The sequence below is a fragment of the Danio rerio genome, chromosome 1 (assembly GCF_052040795.2).
Source record: "Danio rerio strain M-AB ecotype USA chromosome 1, GRCz13ab, whole genome shotgun sequence".
Lineage (NCBI taxonomy): Eukaryota > Metazoa > Chordata > Actinopteri > Cypriniformes > Danionidae > Danio > Danio rerio.
Genome location: NC_141021.1, coordinates 25,194,953 through 25,215,190, shown reverse-complemented (window position 1 = coordinate 25,215,190; position 20,238 = coordinate 25,194,953). Strand labels below are relative to the sequence as shown.

Below are 20,238 nucleotides of genomic sequence, written 5' to 3'. Positions count from 1 at the left end.
ACAAGTTGACTGTCAAGATCAGACAGGAAGAGCAAGGTCAATCGACTTAGTGTTTTGGAGAATGTTGACAAATGACCAATAATTACACATAAATGCAAATAACTATCTGCATGTGTGTATTTACCTGAACAGCGGAACTTTTTGCTCTTGATCTGGCCAATACGTTTGTTAGCGAGGCGCCGGGGACTGGTGCACCGAGCTCCACTGGTCTCAATAGGGTTGTCTTGCAGGTAATCTGCTAACCACTTCAAATGGCAGTCACACATGAAGGGGTTCTGGGCCAGATGACTGAAAAAGAGAATTAAAATTACTTAAGAAACTTGTCTTTTTTTGCCAATAAAGCTAACTAAATTTTATTCCCAACTTACAGACTAACCTGAAGTATTACTGAATCATTTACACATTTGCCAAATTTGGAGGGGGTAATTGATTGGCTGATGAATTAATTTGTGTCATGACATCGGAAACGCCTTTTTGTGTTATGCTTTCACATGTCGATAATGTAAAGTATTCCTTTAGGCTCGCTGCTGTTCAAAAACAGTGATGCTGCTAAACTATAGCTTGGAGTGGCTGTAGCTCAATCAGAGTTTTAAATAGCCCTATTTAGTCCTAGGGTGAACAGATGTCCTGTTTTTCCCCAGGAAAGTCCCTTATTTCCCAGAACAGTTTCTTATTTCAGCTCTGCCGCGAGAACGATCCAGCCAAAGGTAGGCTAACCAAACGCATAATAGAACAAATAATAAAATTCAAACAGTATTCGTTATTAACATGCAGTAAGAGGGCTCTGGATAGGTGAAATCATGCAGACTGGACTCATAACTGAAGCGCTGTCTCGGTTATGAGAGGGCAGGATTGTGCCGAGACAGTGTGCGACCAAATCAAATAGCCTTTACAGACAGTTATCAAAATGTCCATCGCTGCAGAGTATCTACCTCAAGGAAATACATGGTTTAAGTCTAACTGAACCAGTTAGACATGCAAAACTTTTAAATGAATGAATTTCCCCTTTTATAAAAATGACAGTAATAATCCGAAGCACTGAAATAATGGCGCTGGCTTTTATCAGACAGTATATGTGAGAAAAAAAAAAAAAACATGCCAATCCTCTGTAATTTATTGAGTCAAGACCAAAAAGAAAATTACTAGCTTGGCTAGTTAAGATATTTAAGGGATTTCTCATTCATTCATTCATTTTCCTTCAATTTAGTCCCTTTATTAATCTGGGGTCGACACAGTGGATTGAACCGCCAACTTATCCAGCATATGTTTTACGCAGCGAATGCACTTCCAGCTGCAACCCATCACTGAGAAACACTCATACACTCTCATTCACCTACATACACTATGGACAATTTAGCTTACCCAATTCACCTATAGCGCATGTCTTTGGATTTGTGGGGGAAAGCAGAGCACCCAGAGGAAACCCACGCCGACACGAAGAGAACATGCAAACTCCACAGCCGGGACTTGAACCAGCGACTTTCTTGCTGTGATGCAACAGCACTACCCACTGTAACACCACGCCGCCTTTATGGATTTCTGCTCAGCTAAAGTTTAAAGCAATTTTTTTAAAGACAACTCTATTTAAAGTATTTATTGTAAACCACTCATTTAGGAAGTATTAACATGTGGTTTACTATAACCCCAGGGAACAATATGTTTTGTGTAAACCACACTGTAAAAGCTATTTTACATGTTTGTTTACATATTATAGATGTTTAAAAACTATTTTTAGATGGTTAATTTAATTCAAGATTCTTTGTATATGCTTGTGACAAATATAGTAGCTAGAAAATCATAGCTTCACCAATTTTGTTTTTCCTTTTCAAGTTCCTTAAATTGTTATACTACAAGGAACCGTTATAGACAAAACATGACATTAAAAATAGATTTGTTAGATTTGTTAAATAGATTTGTTAGATTTGTTAAATTATATATACATTTGCATGTTTGTTTTTTTTCTCACTAGTTTTAAATTACTAAATTAGTATAGTATAGTATAGTATAGTATAGTACAATACAGTATCGATCAAAGAACAATGTTCACCAATGTTACAAATAACATTTGTGAAAAAAGTCAAGGGAAATGTTCTATCATCAACTAAAACATAGTGGCAATTGTTTTTATTCATTCTGCAACCAAGGCTACTCACAGGGTTTGGATAGCTCTGAGAGAAGAGAAAGTTCCCTTTGCGATGGTCTGAAGTTTGTTGTCATAAAGCGACAGAAGATTCAGATTCTGCAGGTCTTGGAAAGAATCTACACGCAAACAATTGATCTTGTTCGCATTCAGCAATCTGTTGGGATAAACATTCGCATGTGACATTTTATCCAAATCTCACAGGTAAACAGGAAAATCTATACATGCGTAGTAAATTGAGATATTATAAATGTCATATGCAAATAGATTAACATTTAAAGACAAACAAATAAACAAGACATTCTAAAAAAGAAAATCAATTCCCTGTGGTCTCCAGACTCATTTACACTGCATTACGAGAGAACAAAGTTGTGAATAAATAGAGGCTTTATTTTACAAAGCAGCTTTTGTTTAAACAGGATTTACATGTTCCACATTTAGTGCAAGCAGTAAGACTCTGTGTGGGTTTGTGTGTTGTTTGAAGTACTGGTATAAAACTTTTATATTTGTGAGCATTTACAAATGTGAATTTCTTATTTAGTTATTTCAGAAAGAGTCTGAAAGAGTGAGAGATTACATTAAATTACATTTTATTTCTTCCCCAAACCTAACTGATTTCTGTGAGAAAATTGGGTCCATGGGGGTTCCAATAGGTCTTCTGCAGTATTTGTGATGATAGGGATGCAGTTCAACAGATGATTCATAGGAAAAGTCTACCTTCTGCCACTTTTCGAAATGATCAACTAGGGGTCAAGTTATTATTTATCGCTTTTTTACAACTGGGATCGACGACAAGAAATTTGTAAGGTAGCGTACTGTATAAACTGTATTTTCTATCACCCTACAATTACCCTAACCCTACGCCTCAAAGGAAATAAAAAAAAAAAGCGAAAATAATTCAGTATAAATTATAAACCTTTTAAAAATGGTAACATTGGCAATGTTTTCTTATTGTAAGTCACTTTTTCCTTGTAATAACGGTGTCATACCCATGCCATTATACAAGTTTGTGTCCTAATATGTCAAGCAATTGCACACACACACACACACACACACACACCATTGCAAGCAAGCATGCATGTAGGTATGAATGTAGAATGTAGGCTAATGTTCATATCCTTCCAGTGCAAACAGAGATGTTTTTTTTTTTTTTTTCTGAGATAATGAATTTTTTTAACTGAAACTCTGTGGCCACTGTGGCTACGTAATGCATAACATTTTGATCTAAACAGTATTTTTTTTACTTAAGCAATAATGTGTTAAACAAATAGTACAGTCATTTAAGTGTACATTTATCAGTCTGACGTCAAGTTTTGCAAGAACACATATTTATATGACATTTTTACAAATATCTCATGTGAAGTAATACTGAATTGCTGTAAACTACCCAAAGACTATATTACAACACTTTATTTTGTCAATAAAATAAAGTGCATTAACTAAATTAATGTGTAATATTATAGTTATTATTAATATACTGGTATGTAAATTTATGTAGAAAAATAATTGTGGTATCTTGACAACTTTATAAGGAGCTAATCAAATTTCCCCACACACAAACCTTGTTGTTTTATTAGATCCTAATAGCAACATTATTTAGTATATCTCTTAAGCTGTTTATCATTGGCTGGTCTTTATTGGCAAAATCTGATCCACACATGCTTGCACAGAAATAAACGCCCTGCTCTCATTGTCTTTTCAAACATAAATTCATAGAATGTGCATCACTCACAGTAGCTGCAATGAGAACAGTCCATCAAAAAGGCCTTTGGGAAGTTCAGTGATTTTATTCCCATATAAAACCCTGAAAGGCAGAAACACAAGGGAACATTAAATAAAAGCAAAGATTAAAGATGTTCATTACCCACCCACACACACACGCATTCATCACAAACGGTTCCTCAAACAGAGCACAAGACGCACCACCACAAATCATCCCAGTGCAGGCAGTGACAAATCACATTTGAACACAAACAAAATCATGTGGATCCAGATTCATGAAGAAAACTCAAGAAACACATGTGCACAATCATCTTCAAATGATGAATATATCAATTACAGCTCATATTCATTACTTTATTCTAATGGTCCATAACCTTACGCAAGCTGAGGTTGCTGTAAAAAAGGGTGAGAAATACTGGGTAATTTAACACTAATCTGTTAAAGCCATGCAGTGAAACTTTTTTTTTTTTGCTATTTTTATTTTAAAATGAAAAATGGCATTGTGGCTTTGGCTGTATGCTGATATCCTACATATGCAGAGGCTCACACACAACCTCTACAGAAACAACACAGATTTTCAGTGTCTGCCATTCACAAAGCTGTGTATATACTACATGAAATATGTATGTTTATCTGATTGGTAATGATATTGATAATGATTTAAGCTAATAACAGACATCTGCAAACAAATAGTATATTCAGTCAATTATCCACACCCCTGGCAAATTCTGACTTAAAGTTACTTTTATTTACCCAAGAAGGTTTTTTTTTCTTCTCACAAACACAGACTTCTACCAAAAGAGAATACAATGATGTACAAGAGCCATCATTGTGGAAAATTCTCAGCTTTTATTTACCTTTGAAGAAAAAGAGTGATGTCCAAAATAATTCATACCTTCTGCAAACTGACACAATCAATAGGAAAATCCGAAGTTCTATTACAAATAGTCCAAGCTGTTTTAAGGCATCCCAATTACCCTCATTCATTGGGAACAGCTGTTTTAATCAACTCAACAGATGGAAACAGAAGCTCTCTGCTGTTGGTTTGTGGACAGTCATGGCTAAGACAAAGGAGCTCATTAAGGGCCTGTGGCTGCGCATTTCGGCAAGTCAAGAAAGAGATATAAGACCATGTCTAAATATTTTGAAGTTCCAGTGGCCACAGGGCAAAGCTTTTTTTTTATACAACATGTGTCTCATTGTGGCCCAGCCAGTGTCCTGATTTAAATCCAATTGAGAATATGTGGAGGGAGCTAAAACTCATGGTGATGGCAAGGAGACCCTCCAACCTGAAAGAGTTGGAGCTTATTGCTAAAGATGAATAGGTAAAAATACAACATAATAGACATAAAAAAGCTGGTCAGCAACTATAGAAAGTGTTTTAATGCTGAAAGAGCCAATAAAGTATTTTCTATTGATTATTAAGTAGTATATTAATTATTTTGGACTTTTTCTTCAAAGGTAAATGAAAACTGAGAAATATTTTTCCACAAAGATACTTCTTGAGCACTGTATTATTATCTTTTGAAGCCTGTGTCATACTGTATATATACATTTTTTTAGTAGGTTCTATCTGACTGACTGTATTATTGTGATGTCATATCAGGACTTGCATGTGTGTGTTCGCTTATGTTACACCGGATCACTCATCTGGCTTGAAGTTGTATTTTTTCAGGAGGAGAGATTTTAAATGGCTGGCTGCTGTTCCTAAGAGGCTGGTCCGAAGGGAACAGGAGAACTGTTCCGCCCACTGAGTTCTGGCTCATTGGAACCCGGTCAGTAAAGTAAACCAAAGAAAATACAGAGACCAGGCAAAAAGGACATATACATACCAACCCCCTAACGCACATGGAAAATACCAGGCCAAAACAAACAGCTTTGTACATTTCAGCAAAGGGCTTATATTAGCTAATTTTATATTCTAGGTCATAAGGTCTGATTTGTTAACATCAGTTGATGTATTAACTGTAATTTGATCATCCCATTAAGACATTATATTAACTATAAATAACGTTGTCAACTAGCATTTGTTTAATACCCGCTAATACTTCCTTTTGATCTATTTTATTCATTGCTGCGGACTTTGCAACTACGCATAGACAAAAGCCAAATTTATTCGAAGTGCCTTCACATACAGTGCACATGTTATTACAACAATTACATGGTGTGTGTAAAGTATGCACGTACTGATGAAATTGGCTGGTGCACACTGTGTGCAAATGAAGTGTTCTTTGGACTTCATATTAACCTCCACTAAAACGTTATTAGCAAGCCAACTCCACTGATAATTAGTTTAGGTTGAGCAAAATTATATGTAGTAAAAAATGTAGAATATTTATATAAATAATGTAAAATAGCATATTTTCAAAGTTGGAAAAGGTCTTCATTGTTTGCTCATGTTAGATAACAGTTTAAAAAAATAAATGAGCAAATATTGAAAATAGCATATTAACATTAAATAATATATTAACTGAATATTAATATTAAATGCTGAAAAAATATTTTTTTAGTTTATGTTTATGCCAACTACTGCAGCTCACCCCTGTGGCCTCATTGTAAAGTGTTACTACTTTCTTTAAAGATGCAGAATGTCTGTTTTTTTTTTATAGTATTCATTTTAGAATGATAATGCTTTAGCTTTTTCCATGTCATAGAAATTTATGTAAAACTGCCACCTTATAAAATTCTCATGAGGGTTAAAATAGGTTAAAATAATATTTATTAATATAATATATTAAGAATAATAACTATATCTGTACACATATTAATTAGTAAGACAACAGAAACTGTACAGTAAGGATGCTTCAAAAATGCTTATTAATTTAAGATTACAAATGCCATGTAAATTATGTTTGAATGGTGGTTGGCTTGACTTAAAACCTGCAAGGACTTACCTGCTCTATTCTCTAAAAGCTTGAATGAGTCAGATCATCAATAATTTAGAGAGTGACGGAAGCTTAATATAACTCTTACATTTACTTCTCACGCACACACACACAAAATATACATACATGCATACACATATAAATACATATATATACATATATATACACACTTACAGAGAGTTTAAAGAACGGAGACCTTGAAAGGAGTCTGAAGCCAATTCAGTTATTTGATTATTACTTAGATCTCTGAAACAATAAAAGAACAATTAGAGAATACGTGTGTTTGTGTGTGATTTTGCATGTATTCTTCATGTGCTCACTCAGACACACACTCACATTCTTCGGAGTCGCTTGTAAGGTGCAAAAGCTCCTGCTGGAATAATCTTGATGGAGTTTTGCTCCAGTCGACTGTGAACAGAGAGGATAAACCAGATCAACAAATCAAGCAGCAGTGCAGATGGAAAATCCAAAGCGCAGAAAGGTAAGGGTAACTGGAAAAATGATGGCCTCTGACAACACTATTGAGGACTTATAGGAGGAGTGTGCATATGAAGAGTGAGGGGAAGACAAGATGGCATTTGAACATTTGGATAGCCTCATATTTTCTTATCTTGGATGATATTATTTTTATAGAAAAAAAGAAAAGAAAAAGCAGAGGGAAATGAATCTGATTGACAAATGTAATAGTAATGCCTTTAGAATGATTTTAATCATAACTATACTCTTGAACACACTGATTGAACATCTGAGTTTCGCTTTGCGTGCTTGAAAGCCCAGTGAGTGTACACTGTCTGAAACAAAGGTATGCGAGCTGTCACTGGGGTGGTACCTTTTCAAAAGGTACAAATTTGTACCTCAAATGTCCATATTGATACCTCAAGGATACATATTATTATCTAACAAGTCCAAAGGTGTTCCTCTTAAAATGTGTTGAATTTGTACTAATTTATTCTTTTGAGGTAACAATATGGACCCTATAAGTTCAAATGTGTATCTTTTGAAAAGATACCACCCCAGTGACAACTCACATACTTTTATTTCTGAGAGTGTACTATTTCTGTTTTTATCATTGGATATAAAGTGTATTTGATGCAGAGTAAACTCTAGCATGTAAGATTCACAGTCGCTTGGCTAAGAGCCCTCTGTGTTTTTATTAAACACATACAGTAAGAAGAGAAAGCAAGAGTCTCTCTAGCCCTGAGAAATTATATTCTTTGTTATTGTGGTTTTGATTTTGTAAAAATGTGCTTGTTTAAATTTACTTAGCCTTTGAAGGTCCCATGATGTTTGACATAATCTCAACCAAAACAAGAAGAGAGGGCAGGGCATAATGTAGCCCCTCCCCTTTAAAAAAATAGCCAATAGTGTTTAGTTTTATCACTGCTCTGCCAGATAGAGTGGTTGAGCTCAAGAGCATCAAATAAGAAGGGTCTTGAAGGGGGCAGGGCATGTCAGATTATGATTTGATGAGAAACTGAATTATGAGATGATGTGAATAAAACCGTTGACAAAACTACAAGCTTTACATGTTTATATCAGTTTTACTAGTTCTACTAAACATAAATTTTGGTACTGTTTTAGAGCACAATAGTTTATAGATATTTTAAAAACTACATTGTAATTAAATAAGACCTTTAAAATTGAGCAGAAGACACTGCTGGTTCCTTTAGTAGCGGTCAGAAATACTAACAAGAACATGAGTTAACAAGATCTAATGATAAGTGACTGTATTTTCATCAACGTTAACAAAAATAAATAAACACTGAGGGTGGCATTATGGCTCAATGGCTCAGTGGTTAGCACTGTCGCCTCACAGTAAGAAGGTCACTGGTTTGAATCTTGGCTAGACCAGGTGGTCTATTGGCTTGGGTTTCCTCTGTGTGCTCTGGTTTCCCCTACAGTCCAAAGACATGTGGTATATATGAATTGGATAAACTAAATAGGCTTAAGTAAGTGAATGTTAAAACATATGGGTGTTTCCCCATATTGGGTTGTGGCTGGAAGAGCATTCGCTGGATACAGAGTATATACAGGAATCTGAGAGTGAAATTTGAGACCTTTTCAAGACTCTTTTCATACATTTTACGACCTTATAACCACTTAAGGTTTCAACTGGAAACAGTGGTGAGATTTTACTCACAGTATTTACTAAATATTAAGGTAAAAAACTAATCCAAAACTAAAACATTATTCATATACAGAATAAAAATCTATTAATTCAGCAGTTAGGCACCTATAGAAATGCAGAAATAATAGTGCTGCCATGGTTACTGCAGTAAACAAAGCAGCATGATGTCAAATCTAGAAGGATTTTATTGATTACATAAACTACATAGTATCCAGATATTCGCAGATTGAATTCAAGCAAACTTTATCATATAACCATACACTACATAAACAAAAAATATATTAAAAATTAATACCTTACAAAATAGCATTTAAAACTTTTTAATACTTTTAAAAGCCTTAAATTTCTCTAAACTGATTTATTTAAATTTTTAAGACCCAGTGGACACCCTGTGCATAAAACCTATGCTGGAAAAGTTGGCAGTTCATTCCACTGTGGCAACCCCTGATAAATAAGTGATTAAGCTAAAGAAAAATGAATGAATGAATAAACACTGATTAAATATGCTGCTCATTGTTTGTTTATGTACACTAACTAACATGAACTTTTGAAATCGTTACTTATTGTAAATGGTTAAAGTATAATAATAATAATAATAATAATAATAATAATAATAATAATAATAATAATAATAATAATAATACTGTATATAGGTGTCTATAAATGTTTGAGAAAGTTTAACAAATTTAATCCACAAATAATTATTTAGTTCTACACTTTCTTTACGTGTTTTCCTGTTTCTCAGGTGTTATCAATTTTATAGCTGAACATTTAATTAATCAATTTTTTTAATCCTAATTTTTAAAGTGCTTTTTTGTCAACTTTCCAAAATAATTACATACATACATAACTATACTATGATATATAGCATTACCGTGAAATAAAATTACTCATACCATGACACAGAATTTTGGCCACCACTAGTGGCAGCTGTGTCTGTTTGTTCTTAGGCAGAGCTCATGTCCGGTTGGCTGTCTGCTTCTGTCAGACTAAGAATAAATCCAACATCTCCGTTTCATGAAAATTTAATTATCAGCACACTTCTAAACATAGACATTTAAACATTGTCTCAGTATTCTATACTTTTTTCAATGTTTTTTTATTATTATTATTTATTTAGAAATGCTTATGCCTAAAGAAAAACAGTACTGTGTCAGCCTTATACTGTACAAGCTTTTGTAATTGACATAACATTGGTCAGATAATGGAGCCTGTTCACTTAGAAACTCTGTTTACACATTTTTTCCTCAATTGTATTATTGTATAATATCTGAAGCCTGCTGCTGCTTACATATCTGCATGCTTTAATAAAAAAATATGATTATTATGATGATTCGTTTCCATGGATTAAAACAATGTAGTAAGTTTGAGCGTGGACACAGATTTCCATTTTATTTTACCAAAAGTTTAAGCATTTTACCATTAATTTTGACTTAATTTCTTATAGCTGTTGTCTCACTTGCTGCTTTTTACACATTAAACATTACACATTTAAGCTAATTTCATTTTTGATGAGTACAAAAAACAACATCAGTTGTAGGTTTCTTAACTGCACTGTCATGACAGCTTTAATTAACTAAGAGCAATTATCTTATATCTCGTTTTCTAGCATAAAACAAGCCATGTATATTTATAACACCTCTCGCACTTGTGGTGGCACTCTCTCTCTTTACATATCTGTTCTTCTCTTTGACAGTAAATATGTCATAAATCAGATAAGCTCTCCAAAGTTGACAGAGCATGAAAATCAAGCCCTTGCATAGGTGGATGAACACACGCATACACACACATTTCATTCAACCGGAGCCAAATGAGATAATCCGACTCATCTGCCAAGGCCCGGCATGCGGCTTTCAGAGGATGAAAAATGAAGAGATGACAGAAAGAGAAAGAAGGGAAGAAAAAAGACAGACAATGACCCTGGCAATGAGAGGCACAACAAAAAAATGATGAGGCATCTCAATCCAGGCCCCGTTGGCAGAGCGCTGGCCCTCAGAAGAGATGCCATTGATAAAATAAATCCATTTCCACACTGAATTAATGCGCATGACTTCAGCATGGCCTCCGTGGTTAAAATATTTGATACACATTCAGCAGGCCTCTCTTTCTCTCTTTCTCTCTCTGTGTGTGTGTGTGTGTGTGTGTGTGTGTGTGCGTGTGTGTGTGTGTGTGTGTGTGTGTGTGTGTGTGTGTGTGTGTGTGTGTGTGTGTGTGTGTGTGTGTGTGTGTGTGTGTGTGTGTTTATGTCTGTATGAAAACTATATCTGTCAAAAAAGTCTACATGGAAACCTCAAGTGTGTGTCTGTGTTTCAGACCTAAAAATCTGTAAAAGTTAATGTAAAAGTTAATATACATATACAAATAAATTAATATACATATACAAATATACATTCAAAGCATTTATAATATAATATAATATAATATAATATAATATAATATAATATAATATAATATAATATAATATAATATAATATAATATATGATAATACAAGATAAGATGATATGAAAATTAGTATTTAGGTTATGTTAATAATTAAATTTCATTATAATTAGTATAATGTACTAAGCAAGAGAAGCAAATGAGAATGTGTGTGCCCTTCTATCTGCTCTTCACTCACATCTCAGTGATAGTTTCTGGCAGGTTGGTGGGTATTTCAGTAAGTCCTTTCCCCCGGCAGTCCACTACATTATTACTGCAGGTGCAGAGCTCAGGACACTGCAGCACACTACAGGATGAGTGTGACTGGGGCCCTAAAACACACATACACACAAACAGATGATGATGAGAATGCAGACACATATTGTACTGTATGTCTCACAAAGATTAGTTAAATTTAAATAAAAGCTTAAGCAAACAAGTTGTGGGCTGCATATTAGAAACTAAATGCAATCTGATTTTTTTTACTCGTGTTATTTCAGCCCAAAATAACTTGCCTTCACTGAAGTCTTGAAAGCATGAGCAAAGAAAGATAACAGTTAAAAAAAAAATGAATATGACAGAATATGAAAGGTTTTACAAAAAACAGCAAATGTATGTATTTATAAATGTTTGTCTCTTTATTCTCATATGACATGTCTCCTATAAACATGCTGGGTAAGTAAAACAGTCAGAAACTCACCTGTACACATAAACTCTTTCTTCTGAACCTCTGCGATGTTGTGGCCTCTAAGGGAGGGTGGAGCCATACACTGTGTGTAGAGGCCAAGGCGGGGCCTCTGTCTCAGCCAATCAGAGAGCCAGGCCACATTGCAATCACATAGCAGATTATTAGAGTGCAGGCGACTGGACAGATGCAAGAAAAAAAAAAGAGTTATTTGAAGGTCGGAGCTAATATATCAACACAACCTGTGGGCGTATATATATATATATATATATATATATATATATATATATATATATATATATATATATATATATATATATATATATATATGTGTGTGTGTGTGTGTGTGTGTGCGTATGTGTGTGTGTGTGTGTGTGTTTGTAAGTGTGTGTAAATCTTATCGACTTTTTTATCACACAGTTTCATGTTTATTAATTGCTGTCTTATACTTGCAAACAACAGTGATTTCTCTGTTGCCTCTGGTGTTTCTGTGTAGTCAGCATCTTTAGCAGTCCTTCCCCTAATAAGATTAATGTTACAACCAAATTCGCACCACATTTGTAAAAATCTGTTGTAATATTTTCTAACATGAAAAATTCTAACATGTTAAAATGATATAAAGATAAATTATCAATATGATACCCAGAAATTGAAAACAAAGATAGTGAGACATAATAATGTATAATAATATATCTTTTACATTATTTATACAGTAATTCATCATTTATTCATTCATTCAATTTCCTTCGGCTTAGTCCCTTATTAATCAGGGGTTGCCACAGCAGAATGAACTGACAGCTATTAATTTTCCTTCTGCTTAGTCCCCTATTTATCAGGGGTTGCCACAGCGGAATGAACCAACAACATGTTTTACGTAGTGGATGCACTTCGGCTGCAACCCAGTACTGGGAATCATCCATACACTTTTACATTTACACTCAGACACTATGGCCAGTTTTGTTATCTAATTCACCCATTTCTTTGGACTGTGGGGGAAACCAAAGCACACGGAGGAAACCCCTGCGAACACGAGGAGAACATTTAAACTCCACACAGAAATGCCAACTGTGATTTTTCAAAACTTCTATTGGACTTTTATTTTTTTTATAAGATTTTTTAAGTTCAGTAATTGTTCTTACTAAACTTATTTGATAGTGCTTAATTATATATATATTTTAACAAAATTTAAAAAGGTCTGTGTATGCTTTTTCAGATCTCAAATTACTCTCATGAGTCCCATTCGTGCCTGCTGTTCTTGTGTAAATCCACCAGAGGCTGCTGTCGACTGACTGACTGACTGACCGATCAACTGACCCACCCTCCTGTCTCCTTAAACCCAGCCAATAGTGTTTTCAAAGATTGACTTGCCCACCCACTTTCCTTAATCCAATCATCAGTTTTAAAAAGCAATTCAGAAAAAGAAAAGCCCTCGTCTAATTTTTACCATATTTTCAGATTTTACCACATTCTCGTCCTGTTATTTACTTGTTTATTTTATTCTTTGGCTTCTATTTTTGTCTGCCGTTCTTTACCAGACTCGAATATCATCGCCATGATCAACTCCTTCCTGTGTCTCAAGTCTGTCAATGTACATGGCGAGCTACTGAACAAACTGGTAACAACGGGAAAGCCATCCATATGCAGGTAAGCAGTCAGTTGGTAAGTGCGAAAAGGAACGGCGTCATAGTGTTCGTTTTAAAGATGAAATGCAGCCAAACATACTTTTGGCTACATATTCACAATCTCCAGAAATGTACGTACGGCTGTATTCTCAGAATAAGCCTATGTTGGATGTATGGCAACAGAACATAAGATGATTTAGTACCAAACTATTCAATGGCATGATCGCAAAGACTGACATTTCACACTTTCCTATCTTGCTGCACGCTGCCTTTCTTTCCATCATCTACTGCTGACGTTTAGCTAACAAGGTCCAGAATACAAATATAGCAATTAGCTACTTTAGCTCATCACGCAAATGCAATTAAATCATGATCGCACACAAAGAACTCCAATCTATGAAATGTATGCTAATGAAACATACATATTAATGCACTTATCAAACCTTATTTCCTTATAATCACAGTTATTAAGGGCCAGCATGATAAGTGCTGGATAACATGCTAACGATAGTCTGAAGAACTGCTTTAATGTGGTTTAATGTGATGTGTGTGTGTGTGTGTGATAGAATAGAGAGAAAGAGTGTGTGTGCATGCGTTGTGTGTGCTTGTAAATTACTCACAATGTCCTGAGCTTGGGCATGTGGTTAAAACTGGCCACTGACAAACGAGAGATATTGTTGTTGTTCAGTGTGCTGTGAAACAAAGATAGAGATAGAAAACATTCATTCTATACACTGTGAAACCCAAAAAGTTAAGGTAACTCAAAGCAATTGCATCAAACCACTTAAGTTCAAGAACTGATCCTGAGTAATGGGAACTTAATCCATTTGAGTAACCTAAAAAACCTAAAAAAAGTCTAGGCAACTCAAACTGTTTGAGGAAAAAACTAATCTGTATGAGTACTGTGAACTTAATCCATTTAAGCTGAAGTAATGAGGTATTTAATTAACGCAATACCTTCAACACTGAGTTCAAAACTCTTTTCAAATAATAAGATTTAACTTTCAGTAAATTTTTTAATGTCACCTTTCATTTGATAGTTTAAAGTTGAAGTTGACTGTTGAATTTTACAGTGTAGTTATATTTAGAGAACCAGCATATACAATAAAGAGGGACAATTCCATTTAAAAAAATAAATACATTTTTGTCATATTGGTTCCTATTTTTTTTGGTAGTAGAATGTCCAGTTTCAAACAGCGAAAGTAAATGATGACCCTTGAACGTGAACTGTGCCTACTGCTGATCCCCATTAACAGTCATAATAATAAAAGAGCATTTTAAACAATTATGCAAATAAGTTTGTATTCCACACACACACACACACACACAAATTCATTCATTCATTTTCTTTTCACCTTAGTCCCTTTATTAATCCGGGTTCGCCACAGCGGAACAAACCACCAACTTTACGCAGCGGATGCCCTTCCAGCTGCAACCCATCACTGGGAAACATCCATACACACTCATTTACACACATACACTACGGACAATTCTTTGGGGCTTACCTAATTCACCTATAGTGCGTGTCTTTGGACTGTGGGGGAAACCGGAGCACCCGGAGGAAACCCACACGATCACGGGGAGAACATGCAAACTTCACACAGAAATACCAACTGATGTAGCCGAGGCTCAAACCAGCAACCTTCTTGCTGTCAGGCGATCGTGCAACCCACTCTGCCAGCGTGATGTCCCACACACAAAACAATGCTTTGAAATATATTCTGAGCACATCTGCTATTAAAAAGAAAAGCTCCTAAAGCCTCTTCTGTCCAATTGTCACAAAGTATCAAACAATTCAAAAACAAGCATTTTGACACACTCATTTGTATATCTTAAATCCATCCGCTAACAGGATTATTCCTCTAATCCTACTTTAAAAAGCCGATATGAGTTTTATATAATCATTATATAAACACCCTGCAGGTATGATCTGACAGCCGAGCACACAGCATGCCGTCAACGTACAGAGAAATGCACACCAACTTTACACCAATATACAATTTTCTCATCTCTATTTCAATCTAAATCAAACAAAGTTTCTGGAACATTCTCAAACCTGTGTGGCCCCGCTTTGACCCAAGTCTAATAAAATCTTGATTTTTAAAAACATCTCTATGGTTGGATTTAATTCAACAGTCTCTCACACACACACACTCACACATAGTGCACTTACAGTACTTCTAAGTCCCGCAGAGCTCTGAACGCTCCATCTTCAATGCAGGAAATCTGATTATAGTCCAGCTGCCTGAGAGAGAAAATCACAGAGAAAAAAAAAAATTGAAGATGTTGTTGTCGCTTTTTTTGTTTGGTGCTCACAGAATATGGTAATAGAGTAAAACACTCTCAGAAACAATACTGATCCTTACTAATAAACAACTTGCATGTTTCACGCTTCCATCCTTCAGTCTGTCTTTCTTGTCTCTCTCTCTCATTTTGTTGTCACTGTCTTTTTCTCTTTCTCTGTCCTCCAGTTTCCTGCCTCCACACTGTGTCTGCTGTGCTCTCCTCCACTATTGTCTACAGTACCTGCGCTGCCCACTCCTCCCATCTGTGTGCGTATATATGTGTGTGTGTGTGTGTGTGTGTGTGTGTGTGTGTGTGTGTGTGTGTGTGTGTGTGTGTGTGTGTGTGTGTGTTCATGATGGTCAGTTTGACGGGGCACCTCATTAACGCACACTATCATTAATGTAAAGCTCTATTTCCCTCTCTCTTTTACACATATACAGTATACACAGAACACTCACAGGTTTTTGATCTCTGTAGATCCTCTGAAGGCTTTTCTGGGAATCCCCTGGATTTGATTTTCACTCAGGTCCCTGGCAAATAAAGAGAAAGAACATTAACAGTCACAGTCAGTTATGAAGGATGCATTAGGATGATCTACAGGTCTCTTTAAGGCAGAGAGTACACTATTTTTCCATCATTGCAGTTGTTGTGGTAAGTGTGAATTCTTCAAAAAAAAAAACAAAGGAATGTAAAGCCTCTGAATGTCAGATGGTAACATTTATCTTAGTTCATTCATTTATTCATTCATTCATTCATTCATTCATTCATTCATTCATACGTTCGTCCGTCCGTCCGTCCGTCCGTCCGTCTGTTCATTCATTCATTCATTCATTCATTTTCTTTTCAGCTTAGTCCTTTTATTAATCAGGGGTCGCCACAGCAGAATGAACCGCCAACTTATCAAGCAAATGTTTTACACAGCGGAAGCACTTCCATCCGCAACTCAACACTAGGAAAAACCCGTACTCTCTAGCATTCACACACATACACTATTCTGTCTTTTCTCATGTTATGTCTGAATTATATGACCTTCCTTACAACACAAAAGATAAAAACGTGTTTGCAAAAAAGATTTTAAGAACATTCTAGTCTTCAAAATAAAGTTGTTAATCTCATAAAAAAAAAAAAATGTGTATTAGTGATAACTATTAGCGTCTGATTTATTTATTGGATGTTTAAAGGATTAATTTGTTGGCTCTATTTTGACTCCAACCTTTTTCCAAGATAATATTTATATGTCTGTTCTAATCAGTCTGTTATCGTTTTAGAACAAACAATAAATAAACTTAAATAGATTATATCAGTTTTATGTTCTATCTAGTGAATATGTCTGTTTTTTTCTGTTTTAGTAACTTGATAAATATTCAATTCTCCATACATGTAAAAGAGCAACCAGAACTTAAAATAATACAAAAAAGGCAAATACTGAGGATTTTACATTACAACAAAGTATCTAAGACATCATGCACCAAACCAACCAGCTACTAAATTAAAGCAAAACAATGAAACATTGTGATTAACACAATCAATAAAAAAATGATAGATAAATTAATAACTTAATGTTCTTTGTTGCAAAATACAATAATATAAATGCAAAATGAAAATATAATCCTGATGCACTTTGTGATGGTGTGCATTTGTACTTCAAAGAAACAATCTTTGATGAAGAAGATGAGAGTCATTGAAGATTTGATTGCACTGGCATTCAAAAGACAAGTGAACATTATCATAAAGGTTTATGACCATTTTTGTTATATTCAGAAAGCATGTAAAGCTTTTATATAAATAATTAATGCTTCAGATGTTGTATGTGCGTATTTTGTTTACATTTTTGTTAATATGTCAGTACTGTGTTTTTATTCAATGCAAATCAAAGAAAATGTATGTTTGGTCTATTGTAGATAACATACTTGATGTGAAATATGAACAATTATGAGATTACTATGAGAACACTATATATATATATATATATATATATATATATATATATATATATATATATATATATATATACATACATTTTTAGACATTTTATTTATATGAAACACACACACACGCACGCACACGCACACACACACACACACACACACACACACACACACACACACACACAAACACACACACACACACACACAAATATAGTTATGACACTAAACCAATATTTTTAACAGAAGCTCCAACTTCTTCAGGCATGAAAGCAGACATTTAAACAGCCTGGGTAAGTATTCAGCGCTCTTTAAAATGTCATCTTGACATGACCTGAGCATGAACTGAATGGGAATTATCTTTAATCAGGTTCATCTGCGCCTGTACAGGACACCGACATGGCGTCTGTGTGCACATTTATGAGATCAAAAGTACTTCTGAGTTACAGCACAAACATTCCAGTTGTCAACCAGATGAGAGCGAGACGAATTTAGGCAAAGACAATCACACCATGTAAATCAAACAATTAAAAAGCCTGTTCCCAGTTCAACAGGGTTACTAAAATCAAAATAAAGCACCACACACTCAAAGACATAGTGGGAGGTGGGCTCAACAACAGGGGACAGCTCTCTCTCTCTCTCTCTCACATGCAGACAGGACACACACACATACACACACATACATTTGTATTGTACAGCTATAAATGGGTTACAGCTATTTATCCTATAGATGCAATGCTTCCTATAGGTTTGAAATATACTGTACTTGGATTGGTAGCCGGATTGAAACACACCATTCATCTACATCACATAAACAGTAAACTATATGCGACAAACATAACCTAATTAAAATTGTAACAATAATTTTAATTATTATGACACTGTTGGACACTGTTTCTTTTCAATGGATTAAAAAATACTGTTGAGAAAAAAAAAAAGAAATCCACTATTCTTCTTACTTATTTGCTATTTAGGAGCCACGTGCATTTTAGATATGTATATAAAATAGCCTATGTAAAATAGCCTAATGGCATCATCAAAATAATAAAATAATTAGCAACAGAGAAATATATTTATGTTATTTTGCAATCAGTTTAGACCAGTCATTTGGTCTTCTCTAAGTAAATACAAAACTTTTTTGTCGTTTAGATTCAAGAATGAACTATTGAATGTTTCTCTTGCTCTTGCGACTGTGCATCCCCAGTCAGCTGCAAAGCCAAGTAAAAGTAGGCAAAAAAGTACTGCAAAAACACATGCTTAGTGAACAACAGCTTTAAAAAGCAAAAGCCGAATCCCAGACATTTTAGGAGATTTAGAAACCCCAGCCAGACTAATTTTTTAAGTGCCAAAAAGGAGCGTCTCTGTGTGTCTACAGAAAACGTGACACTGTTTGTGGGAGTGTTGGAGTGTTGTTCACGTACACAGAACGAAACTTGTAAAAGAGAGAAGATTTTCTACAACTTAATCGATTGCGGATGTTTGGTTAAATAAGGCAGATACAAAATAGTGTAAAGACATGATAATAATAGTAAAAAAACATGTCACTAAATATTCTTGGGTGGCCATTAATACAGTATACCTGGGTGGCCCACCCAAGTAAAAGTCTATGTGTATGAAGCTCTTAAATGTAATGATTTTTTATACTGTATTTTCTATCCAACTCTTCCCCTGAAACCCAACCCTGAAAAGACATAATCATTTTCAAACTTCTAAAATACTTAATTCGGTGTGATTTCTGAGCTTTTTTCTGCATGGTGACCAAATAAAATGTCCCCACAAGGTCCAAATTTACTGCACACTCACACACACTATACAACTTCAGTGGCAACATAGTATAGAACACTCAGTAGGACATCGGGTGCAAAGAAAGAACTGACGAATAAAAGCAAAAGAAAGAGGGTTAAATGATGACCCCTGAGCACCTTTAGAGGAAGTGCTTCACTCGCTCTCTTCCTCTTTTCATTAAATGAACAAAAACGAACAGAAGCTTAATCCTTGCTTTCATCCTGCTCTCCGTCCTTCACTTTCTGTCACTTTTGCTTTTTCTTTACTCCTGCTGTGGGAAAAAAACTCATACAAGACACAATAAAGCGCAGAGAAGTTAAACGAATCAACGCATATGCTCACTCTCACTGTGAGTATTAATATAATGAAGAGTTATGAAGAGCCCACCTGCACTAATTATGATGACCAATTATCTTATTCATTTCAATGAATATCAATTACTTTAATAGCAGTTAACAAAACACTTGGGTTTTTTTTCCTCCAAGGGTCACATGATCAGATTTTAAGAGCAAGGCATGTGATCAAATCACCATTCAGGGGGTCCCACGGGTTGACCTTTGCACCCATGGAGTGTGCATATGTGCGGGTTTCTGTGTGTGCGTCTCCATAGGGGGTGACTTTAATGAAGTGTCTTCCCTCAC

At 35.0% G+C, this 20,238-nt stretch overlaps 1 protein-coding gene across 50 annotated transcripts in view; it reads right to left on the bottom strand.

The window, feature by feature from the left end:
* The window catches only part of slit2 (slit homolog 2 (Drosophila)), a 125,965-nt gene that overhangs the window by 43,684 nt on the left and 62,043 nt on the right, over positions 1–20,238 (bottom strand). For 48 of the 50 annotated variants that reach the window (XM_087236463.1, XM_087236447.1, XM_087236468.1 and 45 more), the window contains 10 exon segments: positions 16,346–16,417; positions 15,775–15,846; positions 14,222–14,293; positions 11,995–12,158; positions 11,494–11,626; positions 7,084–7,155; positions 6,922–6,993; positions 3,873–3,944; positions 2,154–2,297; positions 125–288 (listed from right to left, as the gene is read on the bottom strand). In XM_087236463.1, the coding sequence (XP_087092589.1) occupies positions 125–288; positions 2,154–2,297; positions 3,873–3,944; positions 6,922–6,993; positions 7,084–7,155; positions 11,494–11,626; positions 11,995–12,158; positions 14,222–14,293; positions 15,775–15,846; positions 16,346–16,417 (1,037 nt within the window). 50 annotated transcript variants of the gene reach the window in all.